The sequence below is a fragment of the Drosophila yakuba genome, chromosome 3R (assembly GCF_016746365.2).
Source record: "Drosophila yakuba strain Tai18E2 chromosome 3R, Prin_Dyak_Tai18E2_2.1, whole genome shotgun sequence".
NCBI classification, from domain to species: Eukaryota; Metazoa; Arthropoda; class Insecta; order Diptera; family Drosophilidae; genus Drosophila; species Drosophila yakuba.
In genome coordinates this window covers 1058259-1082313 of record NC_052530.2, presented here as the reverse complement: position 1 = coordinate 1082313, position 24055 = coordinate 1058259, and the positions used below count along the sequence as shown (strand labels likewise).

Below are 24055 nucleotides of genomic sequence, written 5' to 3'. Positions count from 1 at the left end.
GGCCGCGCAATACGATCCCCTTTTGTCAAGGTTGTCCGTCAAACGTTATGTCATTGTTTTTGACCTACTCGAATTTATCACCAAGCAAAGGTGCGCACGTCAACAAAAATTGTTGGCTATTCACGACTACAAACGTCGCTATGAGGGCTCTTGTCTTTGCATAGCAAAAACAAGGCGGATACTCGTCGCTGAAAAGTAATTTTTATTTAAACCAATATGGAACACAAAATATTTAACTTCTATTAATGAAATAAATTGCCTGGAAAAGGCTAACAATAAGATATTTCTATAGATATAAGATATATGTATATATATGAATATCGAGAAAACTCGGGAACAGGGTTCCGTCAAACTTACCCCACTTTAATCCGGAGCGATGAGATTTCGACGCGTTGGATCCTGGGTGGTGCTATATATATATATTTTTAAACCAATATTGAACAATACCCGTTACTCGTAGAGTAAAAGGGTATACTAGATTCGTTGAAAAGTATGTAACAGGCTGAAGGAAGCGTTTCCGACCATATAAAGTATATATATTCTTGATCAGGATCAATAGCCGAGTCGATCTGGCCCCATGTCCGACTGTCCGTCCGTCTGTCCGTCCGTATGAACGTCGAGATCTCGAAACTACAAAAGCTAGAAAGTTGAGATTAAACATACAGACTCCAGAGACATAGAAGCAGCGCAAGTTTGTCGATTCAGGTTGCCACGCCCACAAACCGCCCAATACTGCCACGCCCACACTTTTGAAAAATGTTTTGATATTTTTTCATTTTTTATTAGTCTTGTAAATTTCTATCAATTTGCCAAAAACCTTTTTGCCACGCCCACTCTAACGCCCGCAAACCGCTCAAAGCTGCCACGCCCACACTTTTCACAAATGTTTTGATATTTTTAATTTTTATATTAGTCTTGTAAATTTCTATCGATTTGCCAAAAAACTTTTTGCCACGCCCACAAACCACCAAAAACTGTCAGTGTGGAAGATTCGCACTTCCTCTAGCTGAGTATCGGGTATCAGATAGTCGGGGAACTCGACTAAAGCGTTCTCTCTTGTTTTTAATTGTTTTGCCGTTAGTATTTTTAATTAAGCACTTTGTGGGAAACCGGATGCAATCCTGTCCAGGGTATGGTGATGGTCCCTCCGCCGCTGCACGTATCTCTTGTACATTTTCACGATTTTCAATAGAGCCGGGAAGATCAGTAGAGCAGCGATGAATTCCAGGGTATGTTGCACTCCTTCTATTTCCTGCTTGTGGTCGACAACCTCCACGGTGTTTATCACATTTGCTGTGTTGTCGGAGGCCTTAGACTTCTTGCCGCCCATCCTGAGAGTTTCGTGCTCTTCCTTCAAAGTGTGTTCCTTGTTAGTCCTGATATTTCTTTTAAAGGATGATAGCGTTCTTGCTCCTTGACATTTTTTTTCGTGACTGGAGTTATTCTTGAGTCTGCCCGGCGATAGACTGAAGGATAATTGCCCGGGTATTTGATGTACGGATGTTTACCTCTGGATATTGACTACGGGTGTTTTCCCGGGTACCGACGGACTACGGATGTTTACCCGGGTACTGACTGACTTTTCATCTGTGAGCCACGGTCTTTTTATATTGGCATAGAGCTTTTTCTGATCTATTGGTCTTCTATGCCAAGGGTTCCCACCTAGGAGTCATATTTCTCGCTTTCCCGTATTTTGGGGAGTCAATACCCCCTTCGGTGCCCGGAACTGGTGTTTCTTTTCTTTATTTTCTGCAATCTATTGCGGCCGCTGACCGGGTCATCGGAGACTCGTTTATTGTCGACTTGCATTTTCTGTGTCGCAATCCAACTGAGTCAACGCGGTGATGGTACCCCTTCCCCTGCTTTTAGATTCTGGTTTTGAATCTTCAAAGTCTTACGATCTCACGAACAGGGTGTACGCAAAAGTACATCCACTGAGTTGCATGGTGCTTGAATTTTGCTTCGCTACGAACGTATAATATGTTAAAGCTGCTGCATTTATCCAGGACATCACTACAGTCCAAAAATTTCCTATCCTTTCATATTGGCAGGCTTAAATTCTTCCTCACTCTGCGTGTTAGTTGAACACCTAAGGCTGCGGTACTTAACACTAGGCGACTCAGTGCTGACAGTGCACTTCGTAATTTAAAACAATGCAATAAGATTTCATTGTTTTTGTGTGTGGTTCTTAAATAAACTGCTGCTCCGTACACTCGCTGAGATGCATCGGCTAGTATATGTATTTTTTTAAAAAGTGGAACGTTTCCATTAGATACTTGCCTATTCTAAAGCTTGGAGATCAGCGCAGTAGTTCATTCAGGCATTTTGAAGGTTTTGTAGAAGCTCGTCGTCCCAACGTCCCAAGTTCAGCGTCTGCATAAATATCTTTGATTTGGAGCTTACCACCCGTTTGGTCATGTCTTCACTATTCATGGACTGTCCACATAGCCTATCCTTTTGTGGCATCAGCAAACCCAATGACTTGACTATGTAGAGTTTCAGAGTTTCGACGACGGTGACGTGTGTTTGCCGTTTTGTATGATGCATCAAGCACTACAAAAAAATGTCTCACACAATCAGCATCTGTCTGAAAGAAGTGTTTCTTTTCAGTGTCTAGATTTTAAAAAGTCAAGTATCTTCCCCAAACTTTGTCGATTTCTTCGTCTGTGGATAAAGCTGCACAAATTGCTGCAAGATCCTGCTCTGAAGACACTCTTTTGGCGATAATCCATCGCAGTTTTGTGTTTTAAAGCATTGGGCCTCCTACGTTTAACTAAAGACATTAGAATAACAAGATGCGTAACGCCAGAGCTGGCTCCAGGCTCTCTTTTGTAGTTTTGTTCAAAAGCCAGAAAGCGAAGAGCTCTAGAGCCACCTTTCAGTACCAGTCCCAAAGGATTTCCTAGGGTGTCTCCAGGAATCCTAAAGGACTCACGATGAAATTTCCATACAAATCGGCGAGAAATTTTCATACAACAGGCGTTCGTGGCGAGGAATTCGAAGTACCCGAGGAATACATGAGGAATATCTGAGGAATGTCTGGGGAATTCATGGGTAATATCGAAAAGTAAGCAAGGTCTTTTCTCGAAAAATACTAGAGGAATTTCTAGGGATTCCTCGGCGTTCCGTTTAGTATTCATCGGTGATCTCTTTAGTATACCTCGGGAATCCCTTCAGTATTCCTCGGATTTTCCTCAAGTATTGTAGCAAGCAAGCTATTGTACATACAGTCCTAGATATACATACTCTTAGTTTAAGTACAATATTCGAGTCTCGCTTACTCGAATGTGCTAATCGTGCTTACGGACACTACTGTGTAATAGGCTAAGAAGGAACGGAACGAGAGAATAAAGAACACTTCGTTTTGTGACAAGAAAAGAGAACGGACGCCTTTTATTAGCCTCCTACAAATTCAGAAGTGGGATTACTGTGAAATTTTTTTTTCACAAGAACTCAACCTACAAAACGAATCAACGAAGTAAAAACAGTGGTTTTATATTATTAATATTATCAAATGGAAACAATCGGTGCGGACGATTATACGGCAGCAGAACTAAGCAATTGGTTGGAAAAGCTCAACATGCAAAAGAGCGGTAACAAGGCCACGCTTGCGGCGCGATTGAACGGCGTGCCCATAGAAGCCCGAGGAGTTTGCCCGTTGATTGGTGAATTGGAAGGTGAAGCTGCTCTGGAGCACGACAACATTGAAGAGTCAGCCCCAGACAACGACATGGTAAGCGCAAGTATCATGATCGAACACGACCCGCTGGATTTGAACCCAACACCAACGCTGCCAGCATGAATGTTCACGTCGAAGAAAATTCTCTCGAAATTTCTACGAAGTTCGACGCCATGCAGCGTCTACGAGATGTGGCTGGCGGAGATGCCAGATCGGAGGAAGCATTTGTAAATAAACAAAAATGGCTAGCAATGGCCAAGGAAATGGTTCCGATATTCGACGATGCTCCGAACAACAAACTAAATGTCAGCACATGGATCGCACAGCTCAACGCAGTCAAAGAAATGTTTAAGCTAAGCAATGATGTAATTCGCATTCTGGTGATGTCCAAATTAAAGGACCATGCTCAAATTTGGTTGCACTCTTCGAAACGTTTGCTAACTTTGCCGGTTCATGAACTTCTGTTTCAACTTGGAGAAGCTTTCCACGGCACGGAGAGCAAAATAATAACTCGACGAAAGTTTCAAGAGCGCAAATGGAAACCGTCAAAAGATTTTTCTACATACTTCAAAGAAAAAACGTTGTTGGTTACACAGATTCGGATAGACGATGAGGAACCAATCGATAACATCATTGAAGGGATTCACGACTCCCTTCTGCGACAACAGGCACACATGCACTATTTTAACTCGTCTGCGCAGATGTTGCAGGCATTTGCCAAGGTCTCGTTACGTAAACGGCTACTTTCTTCAGCTGGACGTGCCAAAATTTCGTTCGAGAAGGGACCTGGTTCAGCGCCTCCAAAAAGGTGCTTCAATTGCAATGCTATTGGGCATTTCGCTGCTGACTGCCGCAAGCCCAAGCGCGAGTATGGAACTGCACCGAAAGGAAGTTCGTATCCGACAATGAATATGTAAGACTGTTCAAGATTTATTTTAGTGCAGAGCCTAATGAATGCTTGTTTTTAGAGTGCCTAATTGATTCTGGGAGTCCAATTAGTTTCATAAAGAAGTCTTACGGTAAAAAATATTGAAAAAAGAAAAAAGATATTAAGTTAAATGAAAAGATTCTTAAAAATTATGTCGGCGTACACGGTAGCCCTTTAGATATAATTGGAAAAATATCTTGTTTTGTTATCATCAATAAAGAAATTCTTAATTTTGAATTATTAATTGTGACGAACAGATCGATGGCTTATGGAACAGTTTTGGGACGAGATTTTATGAACATTTGTAACTTTAAGATTGTGAGGGAAAATGATAGATCAAATGATAGATATTGTCAAAATGATAGTTCAAATGATAGATATTGTGAAAATGATTGTTTAAATGGCAGAAATTTGAAAAATTTTATTGCAAATTATAGGTATTGTCAAAATTATGCCTTAAATGATAGGTATGTTGAAAATTATTGTTTAGATGATAGGTATTGTCAAAATTATGGTTCAAATTATAGAAATTCTGAAAATTATTCTTTAAATGACAGAAATTTGGAAAATTTTGTTGCACATGATAAGACAACTACCCTACTCCGTTGATAGATGACCTTTGAAAAAAATTTTCCCGAAGAAAATTTGTTACGAAATTGGGACTTGTGGCTAGCAGCCTAGCTGGGAAACTTCCACCGAAAGAAAAAGCCGAGAGATTCGATCCAAAATGTTTATTGCGCGGGCGCAACCAGCAGCTTCGACTTTAGTTTTACGACTGGATTTATTAACATAGTAGAGCTTTCATGAGAATGATAACATAATTGATCAACCATAACATAACAGGGTAAAATCTGTAGGAATTTCATAATGGGTAACAATTCAGCAGCAGTTCTAAGATCTCTTATTGATTATTTAACAGTGCCAAATCAAACAGACTTTTGTATTCTTGTTATTAAAACTTAAACTACTGCTCCAACAACCTTATTGATAAACTTTCTAAAAAAGTCCTTTTTACCAAACTAGATCTCAGAAACGGGTTCTTTCACGTGCATATGCACGAGGACTCAATCAAGTTCACCGTGTTCACTTCGCCAATGCGACAGTACGAATGGCTCAGAATGCCGTTCGGCTTACGAAACGCTCCTGCAGTTTTTTTAAAGATTTGTAAATAGAATTTTTGCAGACTTAGTAAAAGAGGACAAGGTCCTCATCATCCTCATGGATGATATTTTGATAGCAGCAAAGGATAGTAAAAGTCATATAGAAATATTAACGGAAGTATTCGGGAGATTAGTAAATAACAGGTTGGAATTAAGGATAGACAAATGTCAATTCCTTCAAAGTGAAGTAAAGTATTTATTTTAAAGTAAGTATGTAATATCAGGAAAGGGTATTAAACCAGACTCAAAAGTCATGCAAGCAGTAGAAGATTTTCCGGTACCGACAAAAACGCATGAAGTTCAGAGCTTTCTCGGATTATGCTCCAATTTTAGACGATTTTTAAAAGATTTTTCTACAAAAGCAAAGCCTCTATACGATCATGTACGAAAATATAGAAAATTCGATTTTGGTGCGACAGAGTTAGAGTGTTTTGAAACATTAAAAAGAAATTTTCTAGAAGCCCCTATTGTAGCATTATACAGTCCTACAGACCCATCGGAATTACATTGCGACGCTAGCGCTTTAGGATTCGGTTCTATTCTTATGCAGTAAAAGAAAGACAATAAGTTTCATCCGGTATTCTACTTATCTAAACGAACGACTGATGTTGAAGCAAAATACCACAGTTTCGAATTAGAAACCCTCGCGGTGATTTTCTCTTTGCAACGTTTTAGGATTTATCCTTAATGAATAGAGTTCAAAATAGTCACAGATTGTAGTGCTTTTACCTTAGCATTAAATAAAAAAGAATTAAGTCCAAGAATAGCCAGGTGGGCGCTGTTTCTACAAGATTATGATTACATCTTAGAGCATAGGTCCGGTAAGCGCATGCAGCACGTAGATGCGCTCAGTATAAATACAAACATACTGAGAAAAATTTAATTATTTTTCAAAGCAGAGACGAGAAGATCAAAACTATAGCTAAGCAGCTGCAACAGTCAGAACTCAATGATTATGAAATGCACTTTGCACTTCCTCCAGCTGAGTTACGGGTATCAGATAGTCGGGAAACTCTTCTTAAGCATTCCATCTTTATGACTGCTAAACCATTGCATAGTACTGTTACGTCGGTGTATTCGTGCCTGTGTCCTGGGAAAGAACTCAGGCCGAGAGAGGGGCATCCGATGTTCAGGCACCAAGATGCCGGCGTAAGCTCGTCGATTTTGGGTCGTGGAATCTTGGTAAGCCCCTCACCTCTCCAACATAAAGAAAATAAATGTTAGTAGTGCCTGAAAAAGTTCGTACCGTTCGTCAGTCAGCAGTCCTCACAAGCTGTAGCTTGATCGTAAAACGATCGGGCAATGTTTCGGCCACGTTCCCTCCCCTTCATGCATCCGCATGCCTGATGGATCGTCGCTGGCCGCGCAATACGATCCCCTTTTGTCAAGGTTGTCCGTCAAACGTTATGTCATTGTTTTTGACCTACTCGAATTTATCACCAAGCAAAGGTGCGCACGTCAACAAAAATTGTTGGCTATTCACGACTACAAACGTCGCTATGAGGGCTCTTGTCTTTGCATAGCAAAAACAAGGCGGATACTCGTCGCTGAAAAGTAATTTTTATTTAAACCAATATGGAACACAAAATATTTAACTTCTATTAATGAAATAAATTGCCTGGAAAAGGCTAACAATAAGATATTTCTATAGATATAAGATATATGTATATATATGAATATCGAGAAAACTCGGGAACAGGGTTCCGTCAAACTTACCCCACTTTAATCCGGAGCGATGAGATTTCGACGCGTTGGATCCTGGGTGGTGCTATATATATATATTTTTAAACCAATATTGAACAATACCCGTTACTCGTAGAGTAAAAGGGTATACTAGATTCGTTGAAAAGTATGTAACAGGCTGAAGGAAGCGTTTCCGACCATATAAAGTATATATATTCTTGATCAGGATCAATAGCCGAGTCGATCTGGCCCCATGTCCGACTGTCCGTCCGTCTGTCCGTCCGTATGAACGTCGAGATCTCGAAACTACAAAAGCTAGAAAGTTGAGATTAAACATACAGACTCCAGAGACATAGAAGCAGCGCAAGTTTGTCGATTCAGGTTGCCACGCCCACAAACCGCCCAATACTGCCACGCCCACACTTTTGAAAAATGTTTTGATATTTTTTCATTTTTTATTAGTCTTGTAAATTTCTATCAATTTGCCAAAAACCTTTTTGCCACGCCCACTCTAACGCCCGCAAACCGCTCAAAGCTGCCACGCCCACACTTTTCACAAATGTTTTGATATTTTTAATTTTTATATTAGTCTTGTAAATTTCTATCGATTTGCCAAAAAACTTTTTGCCACGCCCACAAACCACCAAAAACTGTCAGTGTGGAAGATTCGCACTTCCTCTAGCTGAGTATCGGGTATCAGATAGTCGGGGAACTCGACTAAAGCGTTCTCTCTTGTTTTTAATTGTTTTGCCGTTAGTATTTTTAATTAAGCACTTTGTGGGAAACCGGATGCAATCCTGTCCAGGGTATGGTGATGGTCCCTCCGCCGCTGCACGTATCTCTTGTACATTTTCACGATTTTCAATAGAGCCGGGAAGATCAGTAGAGCAGCGATGAATTCCAGGGTATGTTGCACTCCTTCTATTTCCTGCTTGTGGTCGACAACCTCCACGGTGTTTATCACATTTGCTGTGTTGTCGGAGGCCTTAGACTTCTTGCCGCCCATCCTGAGAGTTTCGTGCTCTTCCTTCAAAGTGTGTTCCTTGTTAGTCCTGATATTTCTTTTAAAGGATGATAGCGTTCTTGCTCCTTGACATTTTTTTTCGTGACTGGAGTTATTCTTGAGTCTGCCCGGCGATAGACTGAAGGATAATTGCCCGGGTATTTGATGTACGGATGATTACCTCTGGATATTGACTACGGGTGTTTTCCCGGGTACCGACGGACTACGGATGTTTACCCGGGTACTGACTGACTTTTCATCTGTGAGCCACGGTCTTTTTATATTGGCATAGAGCTTTTTCTGCTCTATTGGTCTTCTATGCCAAGGGTTCCCACCTAGGAGTCATATTTCTCGCTTTCCCGTATTTTGGGGAGTCAATACCCCCTTCGGTGCCCGGAACTGGTGTTTCTTTTCTTTATTTTCTGCAATCTATTGCGGCCGCTGACCGGGTCATCGGAGACTCGTTTATTGTCGACTTGCATTTTCTGTGTCGCAATCCAACTGAGTCAACGCGGTGATGGTACCCCTTCCCCTGCTTTTAGATTCTGGTTTTGAATCTTCAAAGTCTTACGATCTCACGAACAGGGTGTACGCAAAAGTACATCCACTGAGTTGCATGGTGCTTGAATTTTGCTTCGCTACGAACGTATAATATGTTAAAGCTGCTGCATTTATCCAGGACATCACTACAGTCCAAAAATTTCCTATCCTTTCATATTGGCAGGCTTAAATTCTTCCTCACTCTGCGTGTTAGTTGAACACCTAAGGCTGCGGTACTTAACACTAGGCGACTCAGTGCTGACAGTGCACTTCGTAATTTAAAACAATGCAATAAGATTTCATTGTTTTTGTGTGTGGTTCTTAAATAAACTGCTGCTCCGTACACTCGCTGAGATGCATCGGCTAGTATATGTATTTTTTTAAAAAGTGGAACGTTTCCATTAGATACTTGCCTATTCTAAAGCTTGGAGATCAGCGCAGTAGTTCATTCAGGCATTTTGAAGGTTTTGTAGAAGCTCGTCGTCCCAACGTCCCAAGTTCAGCGTCTGCATAAATATCTTTGATTTGGAGCTTACCACCCGTTTGGTCATGTCTTCACTATTCATGGACTGTCCACATAGCCTATCCTTTTGTGGCATCAGCAAACCCAATGACTTGACTATGTAGAGTTTCAGAGTTTCGACGACGGTGACGTGTGTTTGCCGTTTTGTATGATGCATCAAGCACTACAAAAAAATGTCTCACACAATCAGCATCTGTCTGAAAGAAGTGTTTCTTTTCAGTGTCTAGATTTTAAAAAGTCAAGTATCTTCCCCAAACTTTGTCGATTTCTTCGTCTGTGGATAAAGCTGCACAAATTGCTGCAAGATCCTGCTCTGAAGACACTCTTTTGGCGATAATCCATCGCAGTTTTGTGTTTTAAAGCATTGGGCCTCCTACGTTTAACTAAAGACATTAGAATAACAAGATGCGTAACGCCAGAGCTGGCTCCAGGCTCTCTTTTGTAGTTTTGTTCAAAAGCCAGAAAGCGAAGAGCTCTAGAGCCACCTTTCAGTACCAGTCCCAAAGGATTTCCTAGGGTGTCTCCAGGAATCCTAAAGGACTCACGATGAAATTTCCATACAAATCGGCGAGAAATTTTCATACAACAGGCGTTCGTGGCGAGGAATTCGAAGTACCCGAGGAATACATGAGGAATATCTGAGGAATGTCTGGGGAATTCATGGGTAATATCGAAAAGTAAGCAAGGTCTTTTCTCGAAAAATACTAGAGGAATTTCTAGGGATTCCTCGGCGTTCCGTTTAGTATTCATCGGTGATCTCTTTAGTATACCTCGGGAATCCCTTCAGTATTCCTCGGATTTTCCTCAAGTATTGTAGCAAGCAGCCACACTACCGTATACATACACACAGCTATTGTACATACAGTCCTAGATATACATACTCTTAGTTTAAGTACAATATTCGAGTCTCGCTTACTCGAATGTGCTAATCGTGCTTACGGACACTACTGTGTAATAGGCTAAGAAGGAACGGAACGAGAGAATAAAGAACACTTCGTTTTGTGACAAGAAAAGAGAACGGACGCCTTTTATTAGCCTCCTACAAATTCAGAAGTGGGATTACTGTGAAATTTTTTTTTCACAAGAACTCAACCTACAAAACGAATCAACGAAGTAAAAACAGTGGTTTTATATTATTAATATTATCAAATGGAAACAATCGGTGCGGACGATTATACGGCAGCAGAACTAAGCAATTGGTTGGAAAAGCTCAACATGCAAAAGAGCGGTAACAAGGCCACGCTTGCGGCGCGATTGAACGGCGTGCCCATAGAAGCCCGAGGAGTTTGCCCGTTGATTGGTGAATTGGAAGGTGAAGCTGCTCTGGAGCACGACAACATTGAAGAGTCAGCCCCAGACAACGACATGGTAAGCGCAAGTATCATGATCGAACACGACCCGCTGGATTTGAACCCAACACCAACGCTGCCAGCATGAATGTTCACGTCGAAGAAAATTCTCTCGAAATTTCTACGAAGTTCGACGCCATGCAGCGTCAACAAAAGCTGCTCCAATTGGAAAACGTCATGTTAAGATTAGAATCTGCTCGACGCCATAAAAGTGCTGCCACACCAAATCAATACAATGCTGCCACATCGGATCAAGACAGTGCTGCCACACCAAATCAACACAATGATGCCATTCAAGATCGAGATGTGGCTGGCGGAGATGCCAGATCGGAGGAAGCATTTGTAAATAAACAAAAATGGCTAGCAATGGCCAAGGAAATGGTTCCGATATTCGACGATGCTCCGAACAACAAACTAAATGTCAGCACATGGATCGCACAGCTCAACGCAGTCAAAGAAATGTTTAAGCTAAGCAATGATGTAATTCGCATTCTGGTGATGTCCAAATTAAAGGACCATGCTCAAATTTGGTTGCACTCTTCGAAACGTTTGCTAACTTTGCCGGTTCATGAACTTCTGTTTCAACTTGGAGAAGCTTTCCACGGCACGGAGAGCAAAATAATAACTCGACGAAAGTTTCAAGAGCGCAAATGGAAACCGTCAAAAGATTTTTCTACATACTTCAAAGAAAAAACGTTGTTGGTTACACAGATTCGGATAGACGATGAGGAACCAATCGATAACATCATTGAAGGGATTCACGACTCCCTTCTGCGACAACAGGCACACATGCACTATTTTAACTCGTCTGCGCAGATGTTGCAGGCATTTGCCAAGGTCTCGTTACGTAAACGGCTACTTTCTTCAGCTGGACGTGCCAAAATTTCGTTCGAGAAGGGACCTGGTTCAGCGCCTCCAAAAAGGTGCTTCAATTGCAATGCTATTGGGCATTTCGCTGCTGACTGCCGCAAGCCCAAGCGCGAGTATGGAACTGCACCGAAAGGAAGTTCGTATCCGACAATGAATATGTAAGACTGTTCAAGATTTATTTTAGTGCAGAGCCTAATGAATGCTTGTTTTTAGAGTGCCTAATTGATTCTGGGAGTCCAATTAGTTTCATAAAGAAGTCTTACGGTAAAAAATATTGAAAAATGAAAAAAGATATTAAGTTAAATGAAAAGATTCTTAAAAATTATGTCGGCGTACACGGTAGCCCTTTAGATATAATTGGAAAAATATCTTGTTTTGTTATCATCAATAAAGAAATTCTTAATTTTGAATTATTAATTGTGACGAACAGATCGGTGGCTTATGGAACAGTTTTGGGACGAGATTTTATGAACATTTGTAACTTTAAGATTGTGAGGGAAAATGATAGATCAAATGATAGATATTGTGAAAATGATTGTTTAAATGGCAGAAATTTGAAAAATTTTATTGCAAATTATAGGTATTGTCAAAATTATGCCTTAAATGATAGGTATGTTGAAAATTATTGTTTAGATGATAGGTATTGTCAAAATTATGGTTCAAATTATAGAAATTCTGAAAATTATTCTTTAAATGACAGAAATTTGGAAAATTTTGTTGCACATGATAAGACAACTACCCTACTCCGTTGATAGATGACCTTTGGAAAAAAATTTTCCCGAAGAAAATTTGTTACGAAATTGGGACTTGTGGCTAGCAGCCTAGCTGGGAAACTTCCACCGAAAGAAAAAGCCGAGAGATTCGATCCAAAATGTTTATTGCGCGGGCGCAACCAGCAGCTTCGACTTTAGTTTTACGACTGGATTTATTAACATAGTAGAGCTTTCATGAGAATGATAACATAATTGATCAACCATAACATAACAGGGTAAAATCTGTAGGAATTTCATAATGGGTAACAATTCAGCAGCAGTTCTAAGATCTCTTATTGATTATTTAACAGTGCCAAATCAAACAGACTTTTGTATTCTTGTTATTAAAACTTAAACTACTGCTCCAACAACCTTATTGATAAACTTTCTAAAAAAGTCCTTTTTACCAAACTAGATCTCAGAAACGGGTTCTTTCACGTGCATATGCACGAGGACTCAATCAAGTTCACCGTGTTCACTTCGCCAATGCGACAGTACGAATGGCTCAGAATGCCGTTCGGCTTACGAAACGCTCCTGCAGTTTTTTTAAAGATTTGTAAATAGAATTTTTGCAGACTTAGTAAAAGAGGACAAGGTCCTCATCATCCTCATGGATGATATTTTGATAGCAGCAAAGGATAGTAAAAGTCATATAGAAATATTAACGGAAGTATTCGGGAGATTAGTAAATAACAGGTTGGAATTAAGGATAGACAAATGTCAATTCCTTCAAAGTGAACTAAAGTATTTATTTTAAAGTAAGTATGTAATATCAGGAAAGGGTATTAAACCAGACTCAAAAGTCATGCAAGCAGTAGAAGATTTTCCGGTACCGACAAAAACGCATGAAGTTCAGAGCTTTCTTGGATTATGCTCCAATTTTAGACGATTTTTAAAAGATTTTTCTACAAAAGCAAAGCCTCTATACGATCATGTACGAAAATATAGAAAATTCGATTTTGGTGCGACAGAGTTAGAGTGTTTTGAAACATTAAAAAGAAATTTTCTAGAAGCCCCTATTGTAGCATTATACAGTCCTACAGACCCATCGGAATTACATTGCGACGCTAGCGCTTTAGGATTCGGTTCTATTCTTATGCAGTAAAAGAAAGACAATAAGTTTCATCCGGTATTCTACTTATCTAAACGAACGACTGATGTTGAAGCAAAATACCACAGTTTCGAATTAGAAACCCTCGCGGTGATTTTCTCTTTGCAACGTTTTAGGATTTATCCTTAATGAATAGAGTTCAAAATAGTCACAGATTGTAGTGCTTTTACCTTAGCATTAAATAAAAAAGAATTAAGTCCAAGAATAGCCAGGTGGGCGCTGTTTCTACAAGATTATGATTACATCTTAGAGCATAGGTCCGGTGGGCGCATGCAGCACGTAGATGCGCTCAGTATAAATACAAACATACTGAGAAAAATTTAATTATTTTTCAAAGCAGAGACGAGAAGATCAAAACTATAGCTAAGCAGCTGCAACAGTCAGAACTCAATGATTATGAAATGCGTAATGGTATAGTTTATCGAAGGATAAGGAAGTTATTTTGTTTTATGTACCAAATGAAATGGAAATAAACGTTTTGTTTAATTATCATGATCAATTAGGACACGTTGGCATAGACAAAATGGTAGAAGTGATTTCAAAAAGCTATTGGTTTCCCAAAGTTAGAGAGAAATGCAAGATACATATTAGCAATTGTCTGAAGTGCATAGCTTATTCTGAAAAGTCTGGAAAAGAAGAGGGATTTCTTCACAACATTCTCAAAGTAAATATTCCATTTGACGTAGTACTCATAGACCATTATGGTCCTGTTGATAAAAATAGGTCGAACAAACACATATTAGTGATTATAGACGCATTTACAAAGTTTCTAAGACTATATCCTGCAAAAACAATAAAATCAAAGGAAGCAATAGTAGCATTAAAGGACTATTTTAGGGCTTACAGTAGGCCAAAATGTATTATTTCGGACCGAAGGACATGTTTTACCTCTGGGGAATTTCAAGATTTCTTAAAAGAAAATGAAATAAAACACATAAAGATAGCGACTGGTTCCCCACAGGCCAATGGTCAGATCGAAAGGGTAAAGAGAAGCATAGGTCCTGTTATAGCTAAATTGACTGAACAAATGACAAATGACAGCATTAGGACACTGTTCTAGAAACGGTCGAGTATGCGCTAAATAATACAATGCAAAGATCAATTAACCAACATCCAAGTCAAGTTCTATTTGGAGTATCTCAAAAAGGCAAATATATAGATAGTTTAAAAGAAAGGTTAGAAGAAATAAACAAAAAAAGTGATGTAAATTTGGAGAAAATTATAGAAAATGCTGGCAAAAACATCAATAAATTGCAAGAATACAACAAGCTACGAACAGACTCTAAAAGAAAAGATCCTCATAAGTATGAACAAGATTTGGTGATGATCAAGAATTTCGAATCGCACGTAGGCGTATCCAAAAAATTAATCCCTAAATTCAAAGGGGCATATAGAATAACAAATGTTTTGCGTAATGATAGATATGTCGTGGAGGACGTGGAAGGTTTTCAGCAGTCTAGACTTCCATACAAAGGAGTTTGGGCAGTGGCAAATATGCGCCCGTGGATAAACAAAAGTCTAAGCTAATAAATAGAGATCAGGAGCTCTCCGGTCAGGATGGCCGATTGTAGCAAGCATACACACATTCATTGTACATACAGTCCTAGATATACATACTCTTAGTTTAAGTACAATACGCGCGTCTCGCTTACTCAAATGTGCTAATCGTGCTTACGGACACTACTGTATGTGTCCCGTTCGCACGATCAGCAACCGACACACTAATACATACATGTAATAGGCTAAGAAGGAGCGGAACGAGAGAATAAAGAACACTTCGTTTTGTGACAAGAAAAGAGAACGGACGCCTTTTATTAGCCTCCTACAGTATTCTCCCTATAAATTCCTCGGGAATATACCTGTAAATCCAGAAAAATCTCCTAGCAAACGTAAACAATTTATTTAAATGGTAAATTCAATTTTTATTTCTTATTTCATTAAGTTTTTCCCATTTTTGTTTGCGTTATTTTTGACACATGCCAGTGCGTGGACCAAGGCCTTCTCCGCTGGCTGCTGGTATGGCCTTCTAATATGCCTTTGCTATCTGTAAAGAAAAATATTTAAATAATATATATTAATATTATAGGTCGGTATTTATATTTTATTTTCGCAATCCACTTAACTATATCGCGCCAACCAGAAAAAGAGATCGCCGATCTTACTTCCCGATATATATCTTTTCTCAAGCATTCGTTTCGATGCTTATATTCTAATACAATGTTCACACTATATACAATAAGGTTATTCTACTATGCTTATATTCTATATTTTATTCTATTCTATATTCTAATACAATGTTCACACTATATACAATAAGGTTATTCTACTATGTTCCTACAATATCATGTAGTTTGGAATGCAATTAGCTATGCTAATCTACCAATGCGAAACACTTCCTACCGGTTTTATATATTTCACGTTGAAAATATTCCAAACACCACGTGTCACGTTCTACAACTAAATGCAAATGCAAAAGAAAAGGTGTGACCGGAAACGAAACCGAAAATTCTAACAGGCACGCAGGGTATATTCGACCGTAATGATCTCGTGTAACTAGAATTACTTAGGCAAATAAATAAACACGGACGCATTTGCGTTGCCTATAGCGTCATTTTAATTTCTATCAAAATTTTAAATCTTTAAATTAAGTATAAATCAAATATTAAATATAAAAATTATCCCACCAATTATTATAACGGTATTAAGAAGTCTCTACTCTGATTTTGTGTCCTCTCATCTCTCACTCTCATTTTCGGTCACTGCTCTGAACTACTTCGAATAAAAAACAACAATATTAACTTCGGCATAGGCAGCAGCAAAGCCACGCCACGAAGTTTGGTTTGACTTCGGTGTTTGAACCTTTTCTAAAAAAGGCCTATTTGGATTTTAAATACTGAAAATGGGTCATTTTCATACTAGTAATTTGACTAATTAACTATAGTAAATATTTCAAATACAAAGTAAATTATTATAACTACCGTAATTTAAAACAAAGAATTTCGAAAAAAAATTACATTTGAAAAATAAATATTTCATAAAAATAATTTATAAACAAAAATATGATTTATAAAATAAATAACAAGAGAGAACGCTATGGTCGAGTTCCCCGACTATCTGATACCCGTTACTTAGCTGGTGGAAGTGCAAAGGAGAAATTTCCATAGTGACAGTTTCTGGCGGTTTGTGGGCGTGGCAAAAAGTTTTTCTGCAGGTCGATAGAAATTTACATTACTAACAAAAAAACAAAAAAAAATCAAAACATTTTATAAAAGTGTGGGCGTGTCAGCTTTGGGTGATTTGTGGGCCAACTCCTTCAATAAGATTTCCTTGAAAACTTTTTGACTCCGCTCTGCTTGAGATTCGTCCCCTGCGCTGCTCTTCTACTATCTTGCTCCTGGCCAGTTCCGCTTGCCTCTGCCGGTCGTTGCCTTTACAAGTTTCCAGTTGCAGCAGAGCAAGCTGTTAAAAATTGCCACCACTTAAAAACTAGTTTTGCATTGCCTTAACATAACAATAATTCAAATTCAACATAGAAATAATAATCTATGTACATAATAATGTATAATAATTTTCAAATATGAGTTTGTATTAGAATACTTGTAATTAGAGTATTCAGCGTGCGACGTGTGAAAAATATAAGAAGACAATGATTCTTCGGTGCTGATGTCCACACTTCGTGCTTCAAAAAATCAATTTTGCAATAAACAGTTTCCATATTTTTATACCCGTTACTCGTAGAGTAAAAGGGTATACTAGATTCGTTGAAAAGTATGTAACAGGCAGAAGGAAGCGTTTCCGACCATATAAAATGTATGTCGCAGATCATTTGAATTTAACGACATTTTTAGCAATTGCGTCTTTCTGCTTGGCACGCGCCATGCAGGCGCCTTTTCTATTCTTTTAATGCGCGGCAGACAACCGTTAGAGATTCTGCCGAACGTAGTCTGGTCGCGGGTATGAGCGGGGGGGAAGTAGAAGTCTGCACGAAAACGAGAAGCATTCAGAAATATGCAGTGTGCATTAGTATTGGTGTATGCGGACTGGAATAAGTCTCCAAAATGTTTTGGTATTGCATGTAGAGTTAAGAACTACGCAAAATTCTGATTTTGTAAAAAGAGAATTGGGTCTGTCAGTCTTCGATCAATACGCCTAACAGACATGCCTCGCTCACGCGCCAGAAAACGTTGCGCAGACAACGAGGGTAGTGAAGGAGAGGAAGGGCTTTCTGATAACTCTTCGACATATATATATTCTTGATCAGGATCAATAGCCGAGTCGATCTGGCCCCATGTCCGTCCGTCTGTCCGTCCGTCTGTCTGTCCGGATGAACGTCAAGATCTCAGGAACTACAAAAGTTAGTAAGTTGAGATTAAGCATGCAGACTCCAGGGACATAGACGCACCGCAAGTTTGTCGATTCATGTTGCCCAAACTGCCACGCCCACACTTTTGAAAAATGTATTGATATATTTACATTTTTGGATTACTCTTGTAAATTTCTATCGTTAAAAAAAAAATTTTTTGACACGCCCACAAACCGCCCAAAGCTGACACGCCCACACTTTTGAAAAATGTATTGATATTTTTTCATTTTTGTATTAGTCTTGTAAATTTCTATCGTTTTGAAAAAAAAAACTTTTTGCCACGCCCACTGTAACGCCTACAAGCCGCCAAAAACTGTCAGTGCTTAAGACTCTCCTTCGCCCTTCCACTAGCTGAGTAACGGGTATCAGATAGTCGGGGAACTCGACTATATCGTTCTCTCTTGCTTTTAAATATTTATACCCGTTACTCGTAGTGTAAAAGGGTATACCAGATTCGTTAAAAAGTATGTAACAGGCAGAAGGAAAGCATTTCCGACCATATAAGGTATATATATTCTTGATCAGGATCAATACTCGAGTCGATCTGGCCATGTCCGTCTGTCCGTCCGTATGAACTCTAAGATCTCAGGAACTACAAAAGCTAGAAAGTTGAGATTAAGCATACAGACTCCAGAGTACTAGACGCAACGCAAGTTTGTCGATTAATGCTGCCTCGCCCACAAACCGCCCAAAACTGCCACGCCCACACTTTTGAAAAATGTTTTGATATTTTTTAATTTTTGTATTGGTCTTGTAAATTTCTATCGATTTGCCAAAAAACGTTTTGCCACGCCCACTCTAACGCCCACAAACCGCCAAAAACTGTCACTGTTGAAGACTCTCCGTTGCACTTCTACTAGCTGAGTAACGGGTATCAGATAGTCGGGGAACTCGACTATAGCGTTCTCTCTTGTAAATTTTTTCTCGCCCACAAACGCCCAAAACTGTCAGTGTTAAAATTTTTCCTTCGTCTACTGTCTCCGTCTGATTGTCGGGGAACCCGACTTTGTGTCTTTAATTTCCACCGAAACCCATAACCCCTACGCCTAACTTTTTAATGTGTGTCGTATTTTGAATTTTGTTGTTTTTATATTTAAAATATAAAATAGTACATATGTATAAAGGATTGTTAAACTCTGATAGTCGAGGAACTCGACTCAAGTTTTTATATTATTATTGAATTTATTGTTTGGATAAAGTTTTATTAATATTAAATTAAAATTTTTAATATGTTTTTAATTGCAGAGTGTATTAAAGATTACACAAAAACTTTTGGATGCAAAGGAGGATCCTGAGGTCGGAACGTTTCTAAAAAGAGAATTATCTGAGGAATCTGAGGCAGAATCAAATATTCTTTTGGAGGATAATTTACTTAATGGTCTTGACAATTGGCTTGAACGATTGTTTGACGGAAGGACACAAAAATACTACATAAATTATTGGCCAGACTTTATTTCCAAGTGATTTACTTATCAGATCCTTTGTAAAACCAAATTACCCAAACTTTATTATATTTAATCTCAAATAAAGAAACCGTTAAAAAAAATGTAGATATAATTTAACTTATTTAATTGATTTAAAATAACTCAAAGGAAAGTTATTGTTATACCCGTTACTCGTAGAGTAAAAGGGTATACTAGATTCGTTGAAAAGTATGTAACAGGCAGAAGGAAGTAGTAAAGTATATATATTCTTGATCAGGATCAATAGTCGAGTCGATCTGGCCATGTCCGTCTGTCCGTCCGTCTGTCTGTCCGTCCGTATGAACGCTGAGATCTCAGGAACTACAAAAGCTAGAAAGTTGAGATTAAGCATACAGACTCCAGGGACATAGACGCAGCGCAAGTTTGTCGAATCATGCTGCCACGCGCACTCTATCGCCCACAAACCGCCCAAAACGGCCACGCCCACACTTTTGAAAAATGTTTTAATATTTTTTCATTTTTGTATTGGTCTTGTAAATTTTTATCGATTTGCAAAAAAACGTTTTGCCACGCCCACTCTAACGCCCACAAACCGCCAAAAACTGTCAGTGTTGAAGACTCTCCGTTGCACTTCTACTAGCTGAGTAACGGGTATCAGATAGTCGGGGAACTCGACTATAGCGTTCTCTCTTGTTTTTTATTTTGTAATTATATTATTGTTGTTCAGCTCAACTAAAAGGGTTTTATTAGTTAATATTATGTTAAGTATGCGAATGCAATTGATTTTATTTAGGGATTTCAATAAGATATTGTGTGACATGCTGAATGCAAGCGAACAAAAATAAAGCGATAATCACTCTCTGCTGTTTGGATAACACCTCGAATAAAGATAAATTCTTTAGCTGCTGCTTCTGATTTAACAGACTACATCTATAAGTTGTTTCTCCTCTTTCAGCTGCGGCTTAGAGGATAGCAGTCACAGCCCTTGTCACTTCTGACGCGGTCTTCAGAACGGCATCACAAGTAGCATCACCTCTGTGGGAACCAGCACCACGATGCTGAGCGAAAACCGACGGCCAGCTCTCTCTCTCGCGCTCTCGCTCTCGGCATTTACTTTAATTGACTCTGTTGTTATATATACTTTGTAGTTTTAGTCTGGCGTTGAATTTGGAAGCAACCACATTGGAATCTAATAAAATAAGTTGACAATCTGAATTGTGGGTGTGGTCCCTTAAAGTACGGGTTGTTACAACCTCCAAGTTCGAATACATGACCATCCTTAAACAGTACTGCACCACCGACACCTTATGCAAGTATATTTACAGTTGTAAAAGTTCCATACTATATTTATATAGACATAAAATTTTTCGGAAATTTTCTTTAAATTACTTGATTTAAATTACATTGAGCCGTCATCCGAATTTTCAGGTAAGTCTATGTATGTACGTATGTATACTGAAGGTGTTCATCTGCCTGGCGTTGCGCCAATAAAATATTCACATTATACACCCCTTCTAGTTCACTACGCTGCACATTGGGCAAAATTTAAAAAAAAAGTGGCATAAAGTCGAAACATTTGTCGTCTTAAATCTTAAATTTAAATTAATATATTAAAAATAGATTATTTATATAATAAGAATCAATAAATATTTTTGCTAAAAAATTCAGCTCTGTCATTTTAATCGATTGTCAAAATAAGGTGATTCATCTAACTTCTGCGATGGGGTTTGGAATTTTACAAACTTAAACACTTTAATATATGGAATTAGATAGCCAATGTATGTAAAATTCATAAAAAAATAACATTTTGTAATCAAATTAGTAGTTTGTTATTTATGTGTATTGTTTTTTGTACTGTCTAAAAATAGATAAAACCGAACAAAATTGCTTGTGTTTTGTGGAGTAGAACTAACTTTGTATGCCAAAATGACTAGGCATTGTATATTTAAAGTATTTTATAATTTGGCTTGCGACTTGATGGGCTTGAATTCTGTTATGCAACTCTGCTGAATGCTTGGATCGACAACGTTCGCATCTATTCCGCCCTTACTCACTGGATATTTGGCCAAATTAGTGAAATTATGCTGAGCGAAGGAAAAAACAAAACAAAAAACAAAATTTCCAAGCGCAGCAGACGCATACGCGCTAGACACAATTCCCGGGCAAACAATATGTTAGATGTATTCCAAATAAAAAAATTTAATAAAAATATGTATTTGTATAGAACACACCATAATAATGAATTAAATTAACCTTGTTATTAAGAATGAATTCAATTATAATAAACAGTTTTATTTTTAAGTTATCTATACATTTTTGTGTATTATTGTGTTTTGTCATTAACTTCAGTATATACTATTTTCAGCAAAATATATAAATTTATTTCACGCACTTGACTTGAACTTATTTGGTCTGCTGCTGTTCTTAGAGAAAGCTGTACTCAGACTAGGCCTAGGCATATATCAAAGCCGATCATGCGACAACGGCAAGTGCAGCCGAAGTCAACAAATATGCGTGGGTGTCGGCACGCACAAACGATGCGCTAGCTTATCCAAGGTGACCGAATTAAAGATAAGCCACGCTTAAGCTTATTGCTTACGGAACTAGCAAAAGGGGAAAGAGAAAAGAAACAAATGACCCTGTAGGAAATTAGACACTACAAAACCGCCAAAAACTGTCAGTGTTGAAGACTCTTCTTCGTACTTTCACTAACTGAGTAACGGGTATCAGATAGTCGGGGAACTCGACTATAGCGTTTTCTCTTGTTTTTTATTAACTTAAATTTTATAAAATGAAATAAGGAGTGATCAAGAGCTAATTAATTAATAATTGATAATTTTTTTTGTGCTTAAATTTAAACTCATGGTTGAAACAAAATGATCCTCTATTTTATTAAGATTTTCAGCGGTCATTGAGGGTGAGTGAGTTTTATTTGATTTTCCCCTATTTTGCTTTATTATTTTTATTTAATGGTCGATCATAATTTGTTTTTTTTTTTTTTTAACCTAAACCATGCATATTATATTTTTCATTAATTAAAATACTATGATTTACTTATATTTTTTTTTTTAATTTCATAATTTCATTATGATTATTATTTAAGAAGCTCAGTTCAGCTTAAACTTAATTTTTTTAATCTTATAATTACAATTATAATAATTATTATATAAATGAAATGAAGGTTTAATTTTTTTTCTTGTGGGTCTGTTGCCGAACACCATGCCGATCCTAGAACATAAATAGTATCTACCTTAACGTTAACTCAAGGGACAACCCATATATATTTTTTTTTCGGTGTTGTCAAGGTAGGGAGGGTGTAGAATAGGGTAAAATTAACATCTCATACCCTAGAGTCAATCGGAACCGAATGTTTCTGTCAATAATCCGGTATCTATCTTTTTATTGGGACTTACAATATTTATTTCATTTTTTTTATACATATCCTGTTGATTTTTGTTTATTTGAAACTGTAAACGCTTGAACCAACTCCGGTGCGACGCTTTGCTTAATAAAGTTTTTCTTTATTATCGACTTTACTCTCCAAGAACCAGCGACCGAATGCCGCGCTTTGCATCTTCGTTTTACTTATCCTCTCTCATGCGTGTCTGTATGCGTGAGGATATTTATACTTTAGATATTTATACATAAAACATCTGTGTGAATGTGTTAGTTAGCTTCGTGGCCAATTGCTCGCATAACCCACCCATTTAATATCAATTTATTTTGTGTTTCAAACAAGGTTTCCTTTGTAACAAACGTTTTTTAAGACACTCGGAAAATGGTCTTGTGGAATATTGGTTTTATTTTAAATTTATGAAATAAACAACCCAAGCGAACCTGAGATATGAATTTTATCTTTTAGTAGTTTTGTACTCGAGGAGTACGGATTTAATATTGTTGAATTGCGATTGCAATTCGAAATTTTCTGGATTGGTCGACCAAATTAAACCGTCTCTAGAAACATCTACATGTTTAAAAGTTAATCTTTAGTAACTTTGAATTTGATTTTGAGAGTCAAGAAAGAAAGATTAGAAAGATTTTGATAATCTGACCGGATTGATATTCACCTTTTAATAAAAATCGGACAATAAAACAATATATTAGAATTCACTTAGGATAAAATTTATTGATTATACATTTGGCGTTACATTGGCTCAACTTATGTTTTAGGTTTCGGCGTTTTGTAAAGCGACAGACCCCTTTTTATGAATTTGTTGGATATACTTTTATATTATTAAAATGACAGTTTATCGCAGTAATGAAAATGTGGCTTTTTAAATCCCCATTGAAGATTCGTTCTGTGGACTTTGCCACGAGGTAATGAAACATATTGATTTAATTGCAGTTTTGCCCTGCAATCATAAATTCCACAACAAATGCGTTGTAGACAGCTTTAAAGCTTCCCCGCAATGTCCTGAGTGCATGAGTACTTGTACTCCAACCCAGGTAACTTATCTGAACAATACACTGGGTATTGAGATCCAAGATGCTACGGTTGTCAGCGAGGCTGTTCCACCTTCTCTTAATTCGATTAGGGATTCTTGGGCTAATCCCAGAGGCACCAATAAAAGAGGTAGAGGAGCATCTCCTATGAGTGGTATGAATACTCGAGCAGTGATTCGAAATAATGACGAACTTCCTATCGAAACCCGTCCAACTGTTGTATCCAA

At 38.1% G+C, this 24055-nt stretch overlaps 1 protein-coding gene and 2 long non-coding RNA genes across 9 annotated transcripts in view; 1 reads left to right on the top strand and 2 right to left on the bottom strand.

Annotated features, from left to right (window-relative positions):
- LOC26535787 (dnaJ homolog subfamily C member 16) overlaps positions 1-20600 on the top strand; it is a 386807-nt gene extending 366207 nt beyond the window's left edge. For 3 of the 7 annotated variants that reach the window (XM_039375903.2, XM_039375902.2, XM_039375907.2), the window contains one exon: positions 19207-19514. In XM_039375903.2, the coding sequence (XP_039231837.1) occupies positions 19207-19425 (219 nt within the window). In that variant the 3' untranslated portion in view covers positions 19426-19514. Of the gene's footprint in view, positions 1-19206; positions 19517-20340 lie in introns of those variants that run through there. The other 4 variants (XM_039375901.1, XM_043207098.1, XM_039375899.2 and 1 more) reach the window with 4 other exon arrangements.
- LOC120321871 lies at positions 15550-15871 on the bottom strand. The gene is made up of 2 exons (XR_005561598.2): positions 15722-15871; positions 15550-15642 (listed from the first exon to the last, which is right to left on the bottom strand). It is a non-coding gene; the product is annotated as an uncharacterized LOC120321871 (long non-coding RNA).
- Positions 20136-22075, bottom strand: LOC120321873. The gene is made up of 2 exons (XR_005561600.1): positions 20639-22075; positions 20136-20574 (listed from the first exon to the last, which is right to left on the bottom strand). It is a non-coding gene; the product is annotated as an uncharacterized LOC120321873 (long non-coding RNA).
- Positions 22076-24055: the final 1980 nt, after the last annotated feature.